Below are 20,310 nucleotides of genomic sequence, written 5' to 3'. Positions count from 1 at the left end.
TCAAGGTATCATTGACCATGCTTTGGTCATTTTCCAAGAAATAGGAGCAAGCAATGCAAGTTTCCCTCTAGCAAGTAAACTTTTAATCTCAACGCAGTCAGCTTTTTTATGTCATTCACACAACCTTACATATAAGCATTTAATGCTTCCCACTAAAAATTAATAGAATATTTTGCTGCCATTCTTTCAACCATCAAGAGTTTCAGAATTTAATTCTAACTTGACAAATGTCGATATAATTCAAGAAAAAACAGATAATGCCTTGAACAATTTTTCACCTTGCATCATAGGGAAGACTAGTTCATACTTTTTATTTAGTATATGCAACTTTTTTCAGAGCTAATAGTTACAGAAATAAACAAAATTTACGAGAACAAGAAAACTTTGTCAACTTTAGGTGAACCATACTGTGAGGAATGTACACAGAGATCATCATTAACTGAAAAATTCTACTCTACATCAAAGTAAAGTTTAAAACATGATACATAACAAGTGATTATGAGATCTATATACTTGATTTCAATATCACCATCAGCATGCATTGCAGCTCTTCCTACATGTACCATAGTAATCAGGAGATCCGGTCATGAAAACCGAATTCCTTTCACACTCTCCTGCAGCAGCCCACCGAGGACAATTTTCATCTTCATCGGAGCAATCAGCATCGTCAGATTGCAACGTATCCTTTTCAAGGGTTATGCCTTTAAAATAAAATAATTTTGTGGCACACCACATTTCACCACTAAGGACAGGACATCTGGCATGGAAACTACTCCGATCAAGGGTGGTGTTGAGATGTCGATTGAAGAATAAGATGGCGTCCCCTCTGCTAGGTTTTAAAATATTTTTACTCTTTACACAGTCAGACCACATTTTGTACTGCAGAAAATTTACAACCGATTGGATAACTGGAAAAAATAGAACCCAACATAGTGAAAATGAAAGTGACCGGGAATTTTCTCTTACCTCTGATTCAGGGAAAATTATCTGACCTCCGTGATCGACATTTGAGAGATACAATATAACTGTGGCAAATAAAAGATTCCCAAATTTCTCTGAAGATTTAACATCAAAATAATTATAACTTTGTTTTGAGTCTTCAGGCCCAAAGTGCAGAATCTGCAAAGATTTGCTGTTCTCTGAAAATATTAAAGACAGCCTGTTATGCAAACCATAAACCAGTTGAAAAGGTGGAAACACAAAGAGCAAACAAAAAAAATTGCAAGACAAAAAGTGTCCACCAACATGCATATGAATATACCTTTAGGAAGGAAAGTCCAAGCAGAGATCATTTCCTCAACTCTTGAAACAATTTCATCCTACAAGCCATACAAATGATTATGCTCGAAGGAACACGACAAAAACTCGGCACAATATTTTAAACTTCTTTTAGCAAATTATCTCAACAGATAAGAGGCAAACTCATCTGAATAATTTACATGGAAAAAAGTTATAAGATCTCTTAGTGCATGAACAGCCCATAACTTCCTAGATCTCAAAAGATGAAAAACTTACATTTGAGTTTGACGAAACATCCAAATTGACCTTAATCTTGTCAACATTCGATGTTGATTCACCCTGTACAGTATAATCCCATGTGTACTTTAAGAACAACGAGAAAGCAAAATATCACAATGGTAACATAAGTAATACAAGTGGGATTTACCCCAGAAATAAGGTAATCACACTCGTCATCGGATAGAAAGCTTTTATAGAGGAAAAACCTGTCCACAGAACAGTGTCATCAATCCAATAGAAATTTCAATTTCAGAACAGATAAAAGTATAAAGCCATAATCACCTAATTAAAATTCCAAATCATATCCATTAGAACCAAACCATGAAACCAAGATAATATTTAACATTTTCCAAACAATAAAATGCATAGTTTATCAAAGTTTCTGAACATGGTGGCAATACCATGTCAATGGAGTCACCAATTATTTGGATTGCCTGACCTTGGTTGCCGTAAGAGTTGAATGACTTGTGATGGGTCGATACTTTTTGGATGCATTGAAAGATTCATTTGAACTCCTTTCTGTTGGTTAATCTCCAAGGATCTCAATTCTCTTAGACCGCTGAAATTCCAAACAAAACAAAGATACATTGAAAGGAAAATGCAAAATAAACATCTCCTAAGGCATTCATTTGGAAGAGAAGTGCCACAAATTCAACAAAATCATCCAAACTCAACATGTTAATCAAGTACCAATATAACTCCAGCCATAATTCAACTGCCTTCCAAGAATATGACGCTAATTACAATTAAAATCAGTGAATAAAAACTACTTCCGTCTTTAAATTCTTCGCAACAACAATAGTGAAACGTAGGACTCGAACAAAAATCACGCACCCGCGAGAGTAAAATCCGCTTACTACAGAAGGCAACTCCAGATCACGCATTTTGCATCAAAACAAGCTAAATAAAGTCGACAGCTTAAAGGGTTTTCTTACGTTTGAGAGGAAGATCTACCAAAAGAAGTTGCCACCAAAAGTACGAGGAGAATTGGTAAGCGGGTCGCCATTAATGGACTCGGCAAACCGAAAGAAAGAGCGATCAGCCCCTGGGAATACCAATCTCTCTTTTTTCTGTAGTGGGAGAGGAGTCTACACGTGTTTTTACTCTTGTTTATTTATTTATTTATTTATTTATTATATGAAAATTTAAATAGATTTGTTGTTTAAAATATAATTAAAAATGATGTATCAAACAATATATTTTTTATTTATAATTAAAGTAATTAATAAGATGTTTTTAATTAAAGTGGTTGAATTTATTATAGATAATTTAGTTAAACTAACTCATTTAAAATCTTTACTTTTAAAAATAGTCTGTCTTACATATAACCCTGTATTATTTAAAAATCCTAAAATGCCCATATTATTCTACCATTTTTTTTCTCTCAATTAATTATTATTAGTGATTAAATCACACGCGTTATATATCATGATTTATATATGCATAATAATTTTTTAAAAAATTTATTTGATTTGATTATGAAAATTTACAAAAAAAATATGAAGTGATTTTTTTAAAAAAAAAATCAAGAAGTAAATGTTGTATCTTGGTGATGATAAATTAATAAATTACTGAAATGTTGAAAAATATTAACAAATATCACAATTGTTTGCACAAAAAATATTAGTAGGCCTCTTGTGAGACGAACTCACGAATCTTTATCTGTGAGACGGATCAACCATACCGATATTCAGAATAAAAAGTAATACTCTTAGCATAAAAAGTAATACTTTTTCATGGATGACCCAAATAAAATATCTGTCTCACAAAATACGACCTGTGAGACAGTCTCACACAAGTTCTTGCCAAAAAATATTTAGTAACTAAAAATATAACCATTTCATTGAATCCAACCTACAAATTATTTGTCTCAGGAATATAAGCAAAAAATATATGTAAAATCTTTATTTTCGTTTTCTTGTCTCCTGCAAAGTCAAATACACGATCCAAAAAACACAAATCCAAGATAAATAACTACAATGAAATTGTGTTTTAATTTTAAGGTAAACAAAAAGCAAAGCAGATCTTTCAATTTTCTTGTCCTAAACAGCCAAACCAACTCCTATGATCTATATGAATAGCATGGAATCATGCAGTCCAAATTCACAACTCAATTTCAAGCACTACGAAAACTAAAAAAATAAAAATTATTAAGAATAGACACAATATAAAATAAATATGCAATGTGAAGCGAGGAGTGTTCTTATTATTATTTTTTAAAAATAATAATGAAAAACTGTTAGCCAAATATGTTAATTACAAACGAACTCGTAAAGATAAAGCAGTAACCGAAAAAAGTGTGTTGTTTAGAGTATGATTATTGTGCAAAGGAAAACAAACCAAACCGAGGCCTGTAGCGTGTACAGTTTCCTTAAAACAGATTCGTCCCCTCCAGTATGTACTTTGAGGATCGTCTTGGACGTCTGTTTCTCATGATACACCGGAACAACCAGCAGTGACTTAGCACAAGGCACTACTACGACGAACTGAAAATGTATCTTTACTTTATCACCGAGATTTAACGGAGGCCAAATGGAAAGTTAACAATATGAAATACAAGAGAATGCTTGAAAGAGATAAAATTTTCATGTATTTGAAATGAGAAAATGAACTCACTATTTATAAGCCCCAAAATGCACATCAAGTGTCATGCAAGATTAATTAACTCAATTAATCTTCCCATTAACTCAAGAATATGAAAAGCCAAAACTCTTCAATTAACTCAAAAATGTGGAGAACCAAAAGACACTCTCACATTCATGAGACATAATTTTTATTCAAACTCTAAATTTGATTCAAATTTCCAACAATCCCCCGCATGAATGAAAATTGATACAAATCTTGGTGACAAAGTTCTACAGTTGAATCTTGCATAAGATAGGTAGGTGTTACCTTTGAACCTTCCCTTATGAAATATATTTGCTTTACTAGCTGACCAGTAGACATGATGTCCTTGAACTGTTCTGCCGTTTATGTAAATTAAGATATATTTCACACAAGACTCTCTCTGACACTATTCAGTTCTCATGATTATGTTCGTTTTGGCCATGAACACATGCCTGGTTCTGCGAGATGGTCTAGAATTGAGCCTTACAATTCTTTCGAAGCGGCCTCACTTCTCTTCACATAGGTGATTCTATATTCTTCTCATCAGAATAATTAAAAGCCGTAAGCTTATCCTCAACATTCACTGTTTCATAATAGGAATGGGCTAGGGATAACCCTCACAGTGTTATACCAAATCAGTGCGATTAGGTTGTCCCATTGAACCTAGTTCTTGGGATCTCCAGTCAGCGTAGGTTGGGTTTTCCTTCACACCAATTTATTCTATAGGCTTGAGCAACGTTCCCCTCGACATTTTCGCAACTAAATCTCTGTTTAATCTTTTGGTTAGAGGATCTGCTATATTATCCTTTGACTTTACATAGTCAACAGAGATAACTTCAGTTGAGAGTAGTTGTCTAATGGTATTGTGTCTACGAAATATATACCTAGACTTACCATTACACATTTTATTTTGTGCCCTTCCAATTGCAGATTGGCTATCACAATGTATTCATATAGCCGGCACTGATTTTTCTCATCCTGTAACATCTTCTAAGAAGTGAAGCAGCCATTCAACCTCTTCAGCACACTTGTCAAGAGCTATAAACTTAGATTTCATCGTGTATCTGGCTATTACAGTTTGTTTAGAATATTTTCACGTAATTGTTGCACCTTTTAAAGTGAATACAAATCCACTTGTAGATTTTGAGTCTTTCATATCAGATATCCAATTTGCATCACTGTATCCTTCAATAGCAGCAAGATATCTGGTATAGTGCAGCCCATGATCACGAGTGAACCTTAAGTATCTTATCAATCTGATAATTGCTTTCCAGTGTTCAACTCCGGGATTACTCGTGAATCTACTCAATTTGCTTACTGCATAAGCTATGTCTGGTCTTGTACAACTCATTAAGTACACCAGACTTCTAATGACTCGAGAGTATTCTAATGAGACATACTCTCACCTAGATTCTTTGATAGATGCTGACTGGTATCTTTCGGGGTTCTAGCCAATGCAGAGTCATCATTATTGAATTTCTCAAGTATTTTGTCAACATAATGTGACTGACTTAGGACTAGCCTTTCTGATGTTCTATGGATTTTAATTCTAAGGATTACATCAGCTAAGCCCAAATCTTTCATGTCAAATATTGAGTGCAATAACTTCTTGGTGGATTTGATCATCTTATCATTACTACCAATGATAAGTATGTCATCTACGTAAAGACATAAAATGACATATCCATTTTCAGTGTTTTTATGTATACACATTTGTCACATTCACTGAATTGAAATCCACTTTCCATCATGGCTTTATCAAATTTTTCGTGTCATTGCTTTTGTGCTTGTTTTAAGCCATACAGAGACTTAACCAATTTACAAACCTTATTTTCTTGCACAGTAGCAGAAAAATCCCTCAGGTTGTTCCATGCAAATTTTCTCTTCTAAATCTCCATTTAGAAAAGCTGTATGTACGTCCATTTGGTATATTTCAATATTTCGCAAGGCGGCAATAGCAAGTATCACACGAATAGATGTTATTCTCGATACAGGAAAATATAGGTCAAATTAATCAAGTCCTTCACGTTGATGATAACTTTTAATTACCAATCTGGCTTTATAATTATCTATGGTTCCATATGATTTCATTTTCTGTTTGAAAATCCATTTACGGCCTAGTGGTTTGCTTTCCGGAGGAAGATTTACTAATTCTCACGTATGGTTTTGTAAAATAGATTTCATTTCGGAGTTGATAGCCTCTTTCTATAGAGGTCCCTCATATGAACTCATTGCCTCCTTAAAGCTTTGAGGTTCACTTTCCATCATGAAAGTGATGAAATCCGGACCAAAAGATTTCTCAGTCCTAGCTCTCTTGCTACGTCTAGGTTCAATATCTTGATCAAGCTCTTGTTCTTTATCAATTGTCTCATATAATCTTTTGGATGAACTTGGTTCTTCCTTATATTTGCATGGAAACATGTGTTCGAAAAACGAAGCATTTCTTAATTTCATTATCGTATTCTTGTGAATATCAGGTATTTGAGATTCATGTACAAGAAAACGATACGCACTACTGTTTAGAGCATATCCAATGAAAATACAATCAACAGTTTTCGGTGATATCTTTACTTTCTTTGGAGTGGGTACTGCTACATTGGCAAGACACCCCCACACTCGCAAGTATTGGTAGGAAGGACTTCTACCTTTTCATAACTCGTATGGACTTTTGTCTTGCTTTTTTCGGGGCACCTTATTAAAAAGTTAATTTGCTATTAGAACAGCTTCCCCCACATGTTCTGTGGTAAACCAGAACTTAATAACAACACATTCATCATTTCTTTCAAGGTGCGATTTTTTCTCTCCGCAATGCCATTTTGCTGAGGAGAATAAGGTGCAGTTCTTTCATGTTTGATACCATGTTGAGCACAAAACTCAGCAAATGGTGATTCATATTCACCTTCACGATCACTTCTTAGTGCCTTAATTTTCTTGCTAAGTTTGTTTTCAACTTCACTCTTATATTGGACAAATTTGTCAATACCTTCATCTTTACTTTTAAGAAGATACACATAACAATATTTTGTGCTATCGTCAACAAAATTAATGAAGTATTTATTTCCACAACGAATTTGTACACCTTTTAAATCACATATATCATAGTGAATTAGATCAATTGGTTCACTATTTCTTTCAATTGTTCGAAAAGATGATCTCGTTAGTTTTGCCTCAACACAAGTTTAACATTTGTGTTATTTATCAATTCGGAATGCAGGAATGCTTTTCATTTTAATTAGTCTACGAATGGTATCATAATTAACGTGTCCAAGTCTACCATGCCACAAACAAGAAGACTCAAACAAGTAAGCAAAAGTATTAACTTTATTCATCACGGGCTTAATAGCCATTACATTGAGTTTGAATAACCCATTACAAACATAACCTTTGCCAACAAACATTCCACTTTTTGACAAAACAACCTTATCTGACTAGACAGTACGGAAACTATGCTTGTTAAGAAGCGACCCGGACACCAAGTTCTTGCGGATGTCAGGTACATACAACATATTGTTCATAGTCAGTTCTTTTCCAGATGTCATCTTTAGAACAACTTTCCCTTGACCCTTGATTTCAAAAGTAGCGGAATTTTCCATGAATAGTTTTTCACCATTCCCATATTCCACAATAGTAGCAAACATCTCCTTGTCCTAGCAAACATGGCGAGTGGCACCAGTGTCGATCCACCACTCCCCTGGGTTTGAACCCACCAGATTAACTTATGATATTACAGCACAGAGATTCATATTCGAAACCTCTTGAGAAATGTTCTCTACCACATTTGCCTCTCGGTTTCTCTTGGGCTTCTTACATTCAGAGGCCTTGTGACCCACATCACATTTGTAGCACTTTCCAGAGAACTTTTTCTCCGAAATGCCTCCCTTGGGTCCCATGTTCAACTTTTTGTTGGAGGTGGAAAAGGTTCTCTTTTTCGAAGTTTGACCATGCTCGACAACATTTGCTTTAGCAGCAACATGAGAAAACAATCGTCTTTCCAAACTCTTGTTGTCTTCCTTGATGCGAAGTCGAAAAATGAGCACTTCAACATTCATCTCCTTGCGCTTGTGCTTCAAATAATTTTTGAAATCCTTCCAAGCTGGTGGTAGCTTCTCAACAATAGCAGCCACTTGGAATGATTCGCTCAAAGTCATCCCCTCACCGTGAATCTCGTGAAGAATCACATGGATTTCTTGAACTTGGCTGATAATCGGCTTTGAGTCCACCATTTTAAAGTCCAGAAAGCGGCCAACAAGAAACTTCTTGGCCACGGCATCCTCGGTTTTGTACTTTCTGTCAAAGGACTCCCACAGCTCTTTAGCCGTTTTCTTTTCGCAAAACACGTTTTAGAGCGAATCGACCAATCCTTTTAGTATATAATTTCCGCATAAGAAATCAGAATGATTCCATGCCTCCACCGCACTAACATCTCCCTCACCTTCTTTGAGTTTAGGAGCATCCTCAGACAAGAATCTTGTCAGGTTCAGCATACAACATGTGGCTGATAATCGGCTTTGAGTCCCTTTTCAACGACGTAATAATATAATGCATATACGACAAAATAGTGCAATCACCACACTATCTACGTCAGTGTAGCAAAAACAGTATAATAAATACACACATACAACTCAAATAAGATAATAAACTATACTGTCTCTATCTACTATAAACTACAGGACTGGTTGACTAGACACTCCTAGTCCTTCACCACTATCCTGTCTCACAGCAGAGTCCTGTAACCTGTCCAACAGAAACAGCCCCCAAAGGGTGAGCATACACAACAATCATCATCGTAATACATAACAGTTATATTATCAACAATATAAAATATAACTGGAATGATAACAGAAATACTCCCTTTGCTGTCTCTGGACAATCAAACCACCAACGATATCAACGTCATCACTCTCATACTACTGCAACAACAACATCGACGATACGTCGCACCCCAACACCGGCGACAGCAATATCGTCGAACGAATAACATCAACGATACGTCGCACCCCAACACCGGCGACAGCAATATCGTCGAACGAACAACATCAACGTGACGTCTCCCAACAAACGACAGCCAACAATATCAACAATAATAAACAACAACAGAGATAATATCAAATCACCAAATACCAGTGATTTATCATCGTTCAACGCAATAGTATTAATCAATACTAAACAATAACCACATATGCTCGTACGTCAACACGTACCTGATAATCGGGTATATATAAAATCTGGCTATTTCTTTGATCCCGAGGCTTGTGTTGTATCTAAATAATTCAACAACAATTATCAGATCATTATCACCGTATCAATACAATCATTACAGCCTCAATATGTATAACATCAAATAGCCCAACAACAATTAATTCAACAAAATATAAAACTCGATTATAAATTCTTATCGTTCATCAATTTAATATTCTAGTGTATTTAATTCACATTACTACCATCAAATACACCATAATTAATTTAATTTCAAATAATAGGCTATTCTACAACATCCGTCAAATTATGAAAACTTTATATCAATGTGTAGCCTATACTTCGTAGACTCCGAATATATAATCAGAATTAATAACAACTGACAAACAACTCTCCAATCTCATTTCAACGATTAAAATCCCTAATTATAATAAATTAGGAATAATTCAAAACAACAACACAATAATCTTCTCTACTTCGTTAAGATCATACACTATTCAAAAATCTTCAATTTCAGTATGATTTAACAATTTATCGGATTTATTCCAGAAATCGACGAATTTTAAACATCACCAAAACTATAAAATTTATACCTCGAATCGAAGACCTCGTGTCAACGATTACAGAACTGAAGTCGGTTCGTCGATTGGATAAACCGATAAGTCGCACGATCGAAAAAAACATGAAACCTATTTTCTCTCCCCTCCTCTCGTTCGTTTCTATCCTCTGTCAATTGAGTTTGGTGGAATTCACAAATCCAATTTAGTTTTTTTTTAATATTATAGTATATTATATTACCATCTGATGCTTGGAATACAATTGAATCTGATACGTGGCATTGTTTTGCCAAATGTTTCTTTAGTGGCTTTCGCACACATGGAGATTATTGGTTTCCGGCCTATATACCATATTCAAATTACTGAATTAATAAAAGAAGGTATTTAATTTTCAGAATAAGAATGAATATAAAGTTCATCTATGGTAATTTTACAAAACATAAAAGGAATTACTAAAATATACCAGAGAAATTAAACAATAAAGGATTTACTGAGGGCCCTCTCAGAAACATAAATTCATAAAAATCACCCATGAACGCCTTAAACGCCATCTCTCGGCTAAACAGGCTAAAGGGCTACAACATGAATTTATGCCTCCTGGTTAAACTCAAACCTTGTGTTTACTATTTCCTGGTTCGTCTTTAAACCTTATGTTCAACCATTAACCCTTATATTACATCGAATTCCGAAATTTAATTGAAATCTTTTATCATTTCAATTTAATTCCAAGTTACAAATAAATAAAGATCATGATTTAGTAATGGGATGATTTAACACAAATGTTTTTGGCCTGTCATTCAGGCTAATATATGAAATATAAATATTAAAAACTATAAATAAAAACAGAAAATAAAAACAGTAAACTTACAGAATTGTAATCAGAAGAAGAAATTTTTATACAAAAGGTTGAAACTTTTATTAAAAATGGTTGTTTACAAGAGAGGAATAGAGGGGAGCAAACTCGACCGTCCCCCTCTAAGAACACAGATCTAACCTATATATAGATGAAAGAGCCGGACATGAACCCCGGATTTCAACTAAAAATATAAACAGTAAATTGCTTTATTAAAGCAAACAGTAACATGATTACAAAAGTCAAAAAGTAAATAGTGAGATTCCACCAACTTGTGCTTTTCCACCGGCTGTCGTGATATACCACTTGTATATAATTTAAAATATTAAAGATGTCCTAATCATCTTTAATATTATCTTTTAATGAATTTTTTAGATTTTCAAAAATATCATTGATCTGAGAAAATTGAGGAATATCATCCTCTGGATCTTGAGCATCTTGCATATGCATTAGATGAATAAACTGATTTTCACTGGATTCGGATGCCATAGACTTGTCAGATTATGAATCAGAACATCCAATATTCTTGTAGAGATCTTTCTTCATCTCTTCAATGTAGATTTCTAACATTTTCTCTTTGAAGTAAATTTCTGAATATTTTTGAGTCAAAATTTTAAATGGACTCATTGCATCTTTTTCTTTTTCTTGTTGATGCTGTAAATCTTTCTGGTATGCATAAATTTTTTCTTCCATTTGATGAAGAGTTTCTGAGCCATAAAGCTGTCCAGTTGCTGGATCTTCTCTTAAAAGTTTATCCCAAAATTTAGTAGAGCTAACTCTCCATAGGCAAGGGATACCTTCATCAGTATAACCAAATTCTAGCTGCCATCTCCAGATCCATGGGATTCCAAATTCAATGAAGAATAGACATATAGTCTTTCCATCAATCCAATGTTCAGAAAAAGATTTTTTAATGTTTGGTGACACATTTAACCAAGTATTCATTGGTTTTATAAAAACCTCAGGCAAAATTTTTGTTGATGGACCAAAAATCTTCCACCATATGAAGAACCAATTTGGAACAGGATAATGAAGAACATTTTCACAAATTTTTAGAAACCATGTATGTTTCATTTTCTCATTTTCATAGAATAGAGTTTTATTAAAACTCTCTACATAATCCCAAAAATTAAATTTGAAACTCATTTTATGAGTATCAGAATAAATTTTTTTTTCAATCAATGGAGATATACCCCATTCTTCAATAGATATTATCTTTTTGATAATGAACTTGAAGAAGTTATAACTTCCTTTTTGCTGAGATTACTGAAAAAGTGAGTTATATCAACACTTTTTGTGGATAACAGAAGATTTTCATAAAATCCTCTTTGTTTATAAGAACCAAATACATATGATGTATTTGTTAAATATCTCTCCATGATAGTCCACGGAGTCTTTTCCCATTGGATATCCTTTTCTTCTATAAGAAGAATTAATTCACGATGTTTGGTCTCTGTATATAGAGCCGAATCATTATCATCTTCTTTCGTGATATTAGCATATGATGCTGAAGATTGAGAATCTGTATTAGATTTCTGCTTTTGTTTCAAAAATTCTTGACACTCATTGTATAACTCATTATTTTGCTCAGTATTACTGGCTGATGAACTAGATAAGTTGTGGGCTATTAGCCTCTGCTTGCCATGCTGTGCTATTATATTAGGGGGTTTTCCCCTACCACCTCGCCCTCTATAAGAGGACTCTCCTCTACCTCGAGAATACATATATGTAAAGAAAGACATTAAGATAAATATTCACGAGTTAAAAAATCAGGTAGGTGATTATCTTCACCTTTTTTGTAAATAATTTCAAAATCAAAAGGGGCTAAATGAGCCTGCCATCTTGCAAACATTTGCTTAGACATATCATGTTTAAAATCTTTATTAAACATAAATTTTGCAGATTTACAATCAGTTTTTATAATAAACTTTTGATTATATAAATCATCTTGAAATTTTTAAATATATATAACAATAGCTAAGATTTCTTTTGCTACTGTAGAATAATTCTTTTGGGCATTATTCCATTTCCCATAATAAAATCGAATCAAATATTCTTGTTTAGTTTGGGGATCTTTTTGTTTCAAAATTCCACCAAAACCTATATCAGAAGCATCTGTTTCAACAATTTTATCCCATTGGGGATTTGCTAACATAAGACAAAGAAGATTTTTAACATTTTCTTTTATAATCTGAACAGCCTTAGTATGCCTATCTGTCCAGGGTAAAGGATTTTTCTTAAGTCTATCATATAAGATAGCAAAATCTTTAGTAAGATTTTGAATATAAGGAGAAATATAATTTAAACTTCCTAAAAATCTTTGTAATTGAGCTACTAGCTCAATTGATACCAGACTTGTGCTAAGTATCTATATGTCCAGGAGATCTTAGGTTCGAGTCTGGGGAGGCACAAACTCCAGTGCCTGGGCTGGAGGAGTCAGTGAGTAATGCTGTCATGGGACAACCGACTCCCGCCAGTTGGATCGGGAACAGCCCATGGGCTTTACAACTGTCCATTCATAATGTCCTATAGGAGCATTAAAAGCAGTTTTATATCTATCAGATTCTTGTATTTGAATCTGCCAAAATTCTGATTTTAAATCAAATTTTGAAAATATAATTGCATTGACTAATCTATCTAATAAATCTTTTTTATTAGGAATAGGATGCCTAATCCATTTTAAAACCTTATTTAAAGGTTTATAGTTTATTACTAATCTAGGTACTCCTCTTTCTTGCTCAGAATGTATATTAACATAGAAAGCAGTACAAGACCAAGGAGATTGAGAAGGTGTTATTAAACCTTTTTCTAATAAAAAATGAATTTCTTTTTTACATAATTCTATATATTCAGAATTCATTTGACAAGGACGAGCCTTGGTAGGAATATTTATTTCCTTAAAATCTTCTTCATATGGAAGAGAGATTATTGTTTCTTTCTATTCCAAAAACNAGATAGTGGTGCAGATTTGAATGTCATACAGGAAGGATTAATTCCTACAAAATATTTTCATAAAACTACTCATTCTCTCTCTCATGCAGGAGGAGAACCTTTAGAAATAAATTATAAATTACCTAAAACTTATATTTGCAAAGATAAAAACTGTATTCAAACTAGTTTTTTATTAGCAAAAGATATTTCTAGCCAATTAATACTTGGTTTACCTTTTATTTATCAAATATATCCTTTAAAGCATGTTGATGAAACAGGTATAATAGGAACTTATCAAGGTAATCCTATTGNTATTTGTATACCATTTTTGAGATATTATCATACTCAAAACAGATAAATGATTATCATCATTAAATGAAATATTTTGATTAGTATTAATAATATCAGATTCTTCTTTGTTATTTTCAATAACAGAGATACGATAACTTAAATGAGTATTATTCTGATGTAAAATTTTTATTTGTTCTTTAAAATTATTAATCTCTTTTACCAAATCTTGAATAGTAACAGGATTCTGTTTACTATATTTTTGTTGTAAAAGTTTTTTTACTTCTTCCATAGAATAAGCTTGTTCTTGTTTAACAATTATATTATTTCCACTACTTGTTGAAGCAGTGTGTTCCATTTGATCTATTATAGTAGATTTTAATATTGGATCCTTAATCATTTTAAGGAATTCTAAAAGATTATTATTAGTTAAAATATTAATATTTAAATCTTTAAATTGAGACATAAGTTTATAAAACTCATCATTTTTATTATCAGTATCATTTAGATGAGTGATACAAGATTCTCCTTGTATACAATTATCACATTTTTCTTGATCTGAAGAACTGTAATCATTATCTAAAATTTCGTCTGAATTATAAGATTCTAAACTATTATCAGATTCACTATCTGAATTCTGATTAGAATCCATTATTATTTTATTGATTTTATCTTTAAGATTTTCATCAATATCTAAATTATTAATTTTGTTTTTAGCCCAACATTGATTAGCATAATGTCCTGGCTTTTTACATTTTCTACAAATAATTATTTTATTTTTAGCTTTATAATTTTCAGCTTTCCGTAATTCACGGCTTTCTTTTCTTTTCTTCTTTCAATCTTTTTGTCTATCAGACAAATGTCTTTTCTTCCTATAAGGTCTTTCGTCTTTATCTATTATATTCTTTTTACCTTTATTAGGTAGGTCCATACCAAATTGATCACAAAATTTACCTAATTGTTTTCTTTCAAGTAAATTCTGTCTTTTAATCTGATTATTTAATTTTAATTCATTACAGAGAGCTAAACCCTCTTGGATACAAATACTTATTAATTTGCCATAAGTATAACTATCATAAGAAATATTTATATCATCCTTTCTTAAGACTTTTCTAATTCTTTCTGCAAAGAGAAAGGGTAAACCATCTATAAATTTGGCTTTCCAAAGACTATTATTACAGTCTGGTATCTCATAAATTCGAGATAAAAAAGTATCTTTATACCATCTAAAATCAGTAAGTGTTTTACATTTTATATTACTTAATAAAGTACGAATTTGTTCACTATTATCAGTGTATCTACCAGTAAAATGTTCAATCATTGTCGTTATTAATGAATAAACAACATTTTCTACCTGAATATTATCTTCAATTTTTATTGAATTAAAAATATCATTTTTCTGAAATTGATTTAAATAATTATCCCACCAACCTTTAAGTTGGCCAGTGAATCCTGCTATAATCATTCTAGCAATATTTTTTTCAGTATTACCTAAATTTTTACACACAGTACTATACATAAGCATTCTGTGAGCAATATTATAAATTTGTTTATCACTAACTCCATCAATATTCCATTCATAAATACTTTTTCCATTATAACTATTAGAGAAAATATATTCTTGTTCTTCAACAAGAACATCCATTGGAGTAGGTCTATCATAATAATATTTAGTTTGGGTATGTTTATCTGCCCATTTTATTTTATTAATTTCTTCATCAGAAAAATTATTATTATTAGCAATCTCTTCATTAAGAGTATTTAAATTAAGATTTTTAAATTTTTCTTCTAATAATTTTTCTAAATCAGAAACAGAAGATTTAAATTTAAAATCTTTAATTTCTGGAGGGGATTTAATAGAAGAACTAGCAATAGAAACAATATTAGTTTCTGGTTCTTGTATATGAACATCTGGTTTAATTTTATTCATAGCTAAAATAATTTTATCAATACGATCTTTAAGAGAAACTATTTCTTCACCTATTATCGTAAGATATAAATTTGTATAATTCTGTTTTTCAATTATTTGATTAATATGTTTAACAGTTATTTGTAACATATCATTTTCAAATAATTTTGAAAAAGCAGTAAAATTCAAAACTTTATTATTCTTTTCTATAATAAAAGATTGTTGAGGAGGATAAACAGATCTTTGAATCTGTCCAGAAGGAAATTTATAATTTCTTTCAAGAATAGAAATATAATCTATAATAAATGTTTTAAAAAACCAAGGAACAAAATGAATTAATCTATTTTGATTTTCACATTATTTATAAAATTCTGTGACAATATATTCAAATTCTTCTTCAGAGAAACTTTTAAAATACCAATCCCTGAAAGATTTTCATTTGGGTAAATAAAATTCTGAATTGATCTTTGCTCTAGCAAAAGATACTTTAGTAAAATCAATTTTTGGTTTACTATCCATTAAATAGTAAAATTCATTTCTGAAACAGTATCAGTTTCTTTAACTTTTTGAAATTTACATTGATGAACAATATTATTTTGATTAATAATTAAATCTTCTGCTGAAGATTCTACTTCTTCTCGTATTTGAGAAGTTGAAGCTCTAGAAGTTTGTGGAATATCCACCATATAATCTAGAGGTGAAATAAAAGAATGACTAGATCTTGATCTAGCATAAACAGAAGAGGGTAATAATCTTCTTTGTTCATTATTAAACTGTATTTGAACAGATCTTTCATTATTTTGAATAACTTGCTGTAAATTCTTATTTATTATAGGATTTCTAGGAACAGCTTGTTCAATTATCCAGGTTTCTGGAAATTCTATTTCTTCCCATTTTATAGATCTACGGGTTGTAATATTAGATCTATTAAAATTAGTTTCTATTAGAATTGTTTCATTTAATTTTTTATCAATTCTTTTACACATAGGATTTAGTGTAAACAATGGTTTAAAATAAATACGATAACAGATACATATAACTTCTGTACCAGGAGTATAATTATAACCATGAGTTTTAACATTTAATGTTAAAGAGTCTAAGATATTTATATCAGACAAAGATAAAGACAAATTTGGATAAACATCAAAATATACTGGACCATGAGCCAGACTGGATTGAATTATTCTCATAAGGGATTGTTTCCAATTCAAATTTCTTCCATCTCTTAAAGCTGCTATGAAGCTTTCTGGTAAACCTTCTAAAGTTAAAGGTCTAAAAGCAATTTGTATTAAACCTATAAGAATAAATCTGTAATTTTTCCTATAAGGCAAAATATCTTTATTATTCAATAGTCTAATAACCATTTCTTCATTATGAAGAGGTACTGATGATTCTGTAGTTTTTACTACCTGTTTAAAACCTATTTTTTCAAATGTTCCTAATTTATAGATCATTTTAGATTTTATCTTAGGAATTGTCCATTTATTAAATAAATCTAAATTTTCAGGTAAATCGTATTCTTCATTTAAACTATTTTTAACAGTTTCTTTTATACTGAAAATATTCATTTGAATAAACAGTGTTAAATCATCAACAAAAACTATTTACATGGCTCTGATACCATCTGAGGCTTGGAAACCAATAATCTCCATGTGTGCGAAAGCCACTAAGGAAACATTTGGTAAAACAATGCCACGTATCAGATTCAATTGTATTCAAGCCTCAGATGATAATATAATATATACTATTTAACATTTTAACATCGGTATATCCCTTTGGATCAGTCAAACGATCACATTTTCCAAAACTCAAAACATAAAACTTCTATATCTTTGAGTTTTCTATGTTATATCCAAATTTCAAATCATTTGGACTTCATATGAACAAGATATGTCACTAATTACCATTTTGTCCTTAAAATTAATTCATTATTTTTCAACTTATTTACGAAAATATCATCAAAATAAATTGAATATTTTTCAACTTATTTACAAAAATGTCATCAATAATATTATATAGTTGTAACATTTACTTCATGCATTACATTTCTACCCCCCTTAAATGAATTTCGACCCCGAAATTAATCAACAACAGTAATAACATGCATAAATAAAGATACGTCATACCATCAGAACAAGTAGGGGTAGAGCTCTCTCATATGCCGCTCTGTCTCCCAAGTGGCCTCTTCGACACCTCTATGCTCCCACTGAACCTTCACCATCGGTATAAGCTTACTACGAAGCTTTCGTTCAGATCGATCCAAAATACAAACTGGTCTCTCAACATAAGACACATCAGGATCTAACTGAACCTCAGAAATATCCAACACATGTGAAGGGTCCGGCTCATACTTCCGCAACATCGACACATGAAACACATCATGAATACCAGATAAAGATGGAGGTAGAGCCAATCGATAAGCTAAAGTGCTTATCCGTTGCAATATCTCATATGGGCCAACATATCTCGGTGCCAACTTTCCTTTAATACCAAATCGCACTGTGCCACGAAAAGGAAAAACTTTCAAAAATACTCGATCGCCCTGCTGAAACTCTAAGGGTCTTCGTCTTTTATTGGCATAGGCGGCCTGTCTATCTTGAGCTGCTTTCAATCGCTGCTGTATCAACTTTACTTTCTGTTCCATCTCACGAATCATATCAGGACCGGCAACTGCAGCTCGATCAACATCATCCCATTATAACGGAGATCTACAACGCCTCCCATACAATACTTCAAATGGAGCCATCTGAATATTACTCTGATAACTATTGTTATACGCAAACTACACCAATGGAATAGATGACTGCCAAACAGATTTAAAATCTAGAACATAAGCACGCAACATATCCTCCAGCGTCTGAACAGTACGCTCAGTCTGACCATCTGTCTGGGGATGATAAGCCGTACCCAATCTCAATTCTGTCCCCATCGCAGTCTGCAATCCTTCCCAAAGATGAGAAGTAAATCGAGGATCTCTATCAGATATAATAGACACTGGAATCCCATGCAACCATACGATCTCTCGTATATACAACTGTGCCATCATCAAATACGTACTATTCATGCTATAGGGTATAAAATGTGCAACTTTCGTCAATCGATCAACAATCACCCAAATAGCATCAATAGTTCCAGTGCTTCTTGGCAAATGAGTCACCAAAATCCATCGATATGTGCTCCCATTTCCAAGTCGGTACTTCTAAACTTCTCAATTCACCTCCTGGCCTTCCCCTCTCAGCTTTGATCTGTTGACAATTAAGACATCGACGTACAAAATCAATCACATCACGTTTCATTCCTTTCCACCAAAACTGAGAGCGTAGATCCTTATACATCTTCTTGCCACCAGGGTGGATAGAACAACGACTACAATGTGCACGCCGCAACAGGCCCTGGCGTAACTCAGGTGTATCAGGAACTACCCATCTATCATTCATCCTCAAACTGCCATCATCAGCAACTCTAAAACGAGTATCTTGTTTATGAGAAACCAACTCTTTCCATCGCTGACCTCTCTCATCTGTCATCTGTGCCTCACGAATACAATCATATATATCAGGTTCAGCTAATAAGGTCGATACCTGGATAGGAGTCGTCGAGATATCAACATCATATCCCAAGGAACAACAAGACATCATCATAGCTGATAAACGACTCACATCCTCTGCAGTACAACTAACTTTACGACTGAATGCATCAGCAGTAAGATTAGCTCGACTAGGATGATACTCAATCTCACAATCATAATCTTTCAACAAATCTAACCACCGTCTCTGCCTCATATTCAACTCTGTCTGAGTAAACAAAAATCTCAGACTCTTATGATCCGTATAAATCGTAAACGAGGTACCATATAAATAGTGTCGTCATATCTTCAAGGCAAATATAATGGCGGCCAACTCCAAGTCATGCACAGGGTACCTTGTTTCGTGTGGTTTCAGCTGTCTCGAGGCATATGCAACAACATGTAGATCCTGCATCAAAACACATCCCAAACCATGTAATGATGCATCAGTATAAACAACAAACCTCTCGTTTTCTGTAGGGATTGATAACACCGGTGCAGTCGTCAGTCGGTGCTTCAACTCCTGAAAACTCCTCTCACATGCTTCAGACCACTGAAATCGCACACCTTTCTGAATCAACTGTGTCAAAGGTCTAGCAATCTTTGAAAATCCCTCAATAAATCGACGATAATAACCCGCTAAACCCAAGAAACTACGGATCTCTGGTACAGATGTAGGTGCAGACTACTGTAACACGGCTTCGACCTTCGTTGGATCAACAGAAATCCCATCTCTCGATATAACATGACCCAAGAAGACTACTCGATCCAACCAAAACTCACACTTACTGAGTTTGGCATACAACTGTCTATCTCGCAGTACCTATAATACTGAACGCAAATGCCCAACATGCTCAGCCTCACTCCTGGAATATATCAATATATC

General features: G+C 32.9%; 1 protein-coding gene and 1 long non-coding RNA gene across 2 annotated transcripts; both read right to left on the bottom strand.

Moving 5' to 3' along the window:
• Nucleotides 1-346: 346 nt before the first annotated feature.
• LOC140990001 (probable prolyl 4-hydroxylase 12) lies at nt 347-2,619 on the bottom strand. The gene is made up of 7 exons (XM_073459593.1): nt 2,454-2,619; nt 1,958-2,077; nt 1,667-1,724; nt 1,516-1,578; nt 1,262-1,319; nt 967-1,139; nt 347-879 (listed from the first exon to the last, which is right to left on the bottom strand). Exons 1-7 carry the CDS (start codon nt 2,522-2,524, stop codon nt 532-534), a joined length of 891 nt encoding a protein of 296 aa, XP_073315694.1. The 5' UTR covers nt 2,525-2,619; the 3' UTR covers nt 347-531.
• A 6,110-nt stretch (nt 2,620-8,729) lies between these two features.
• Nucleotides 8,730-18,543, bottom strand: LOC140989155 (uncharacterized). Its single transcript, XR_012177445.1, has 3 exons — nt 17,986-18,543; nt 9,327-9,386; nt 8,730-8,859 (listed from the first exon to the last, which is right to left on the bottom strand). It is a non-coding gene; the product is annotated as an uncharacterized lncRNA (long non-coding RNA).
• Between the last annotated feature and the right edge of the window lie 1,767 nt (nt 18,544-20,310).

The sequence above is a fragment of the Primulina huaijiensis genome, chromosome 12 (assembly GCF_012295235.1).
Source record: "Primulina huaijiensis isolate GDHJ02 chromosome 12, ASM1229523v2, whole genome shotgun sequence".
Taxonomy (NCBI): domain Eukaryota; kingdom Viridiplantae; phylum Streptophyta; class Magnoliopsida; order Lamiales; family Gesneriaceae; genus Primulina; species Primulina huaijiensis.
This window is presented reverse-complemented; position numbering and strand designations above follow the sequence as displayed.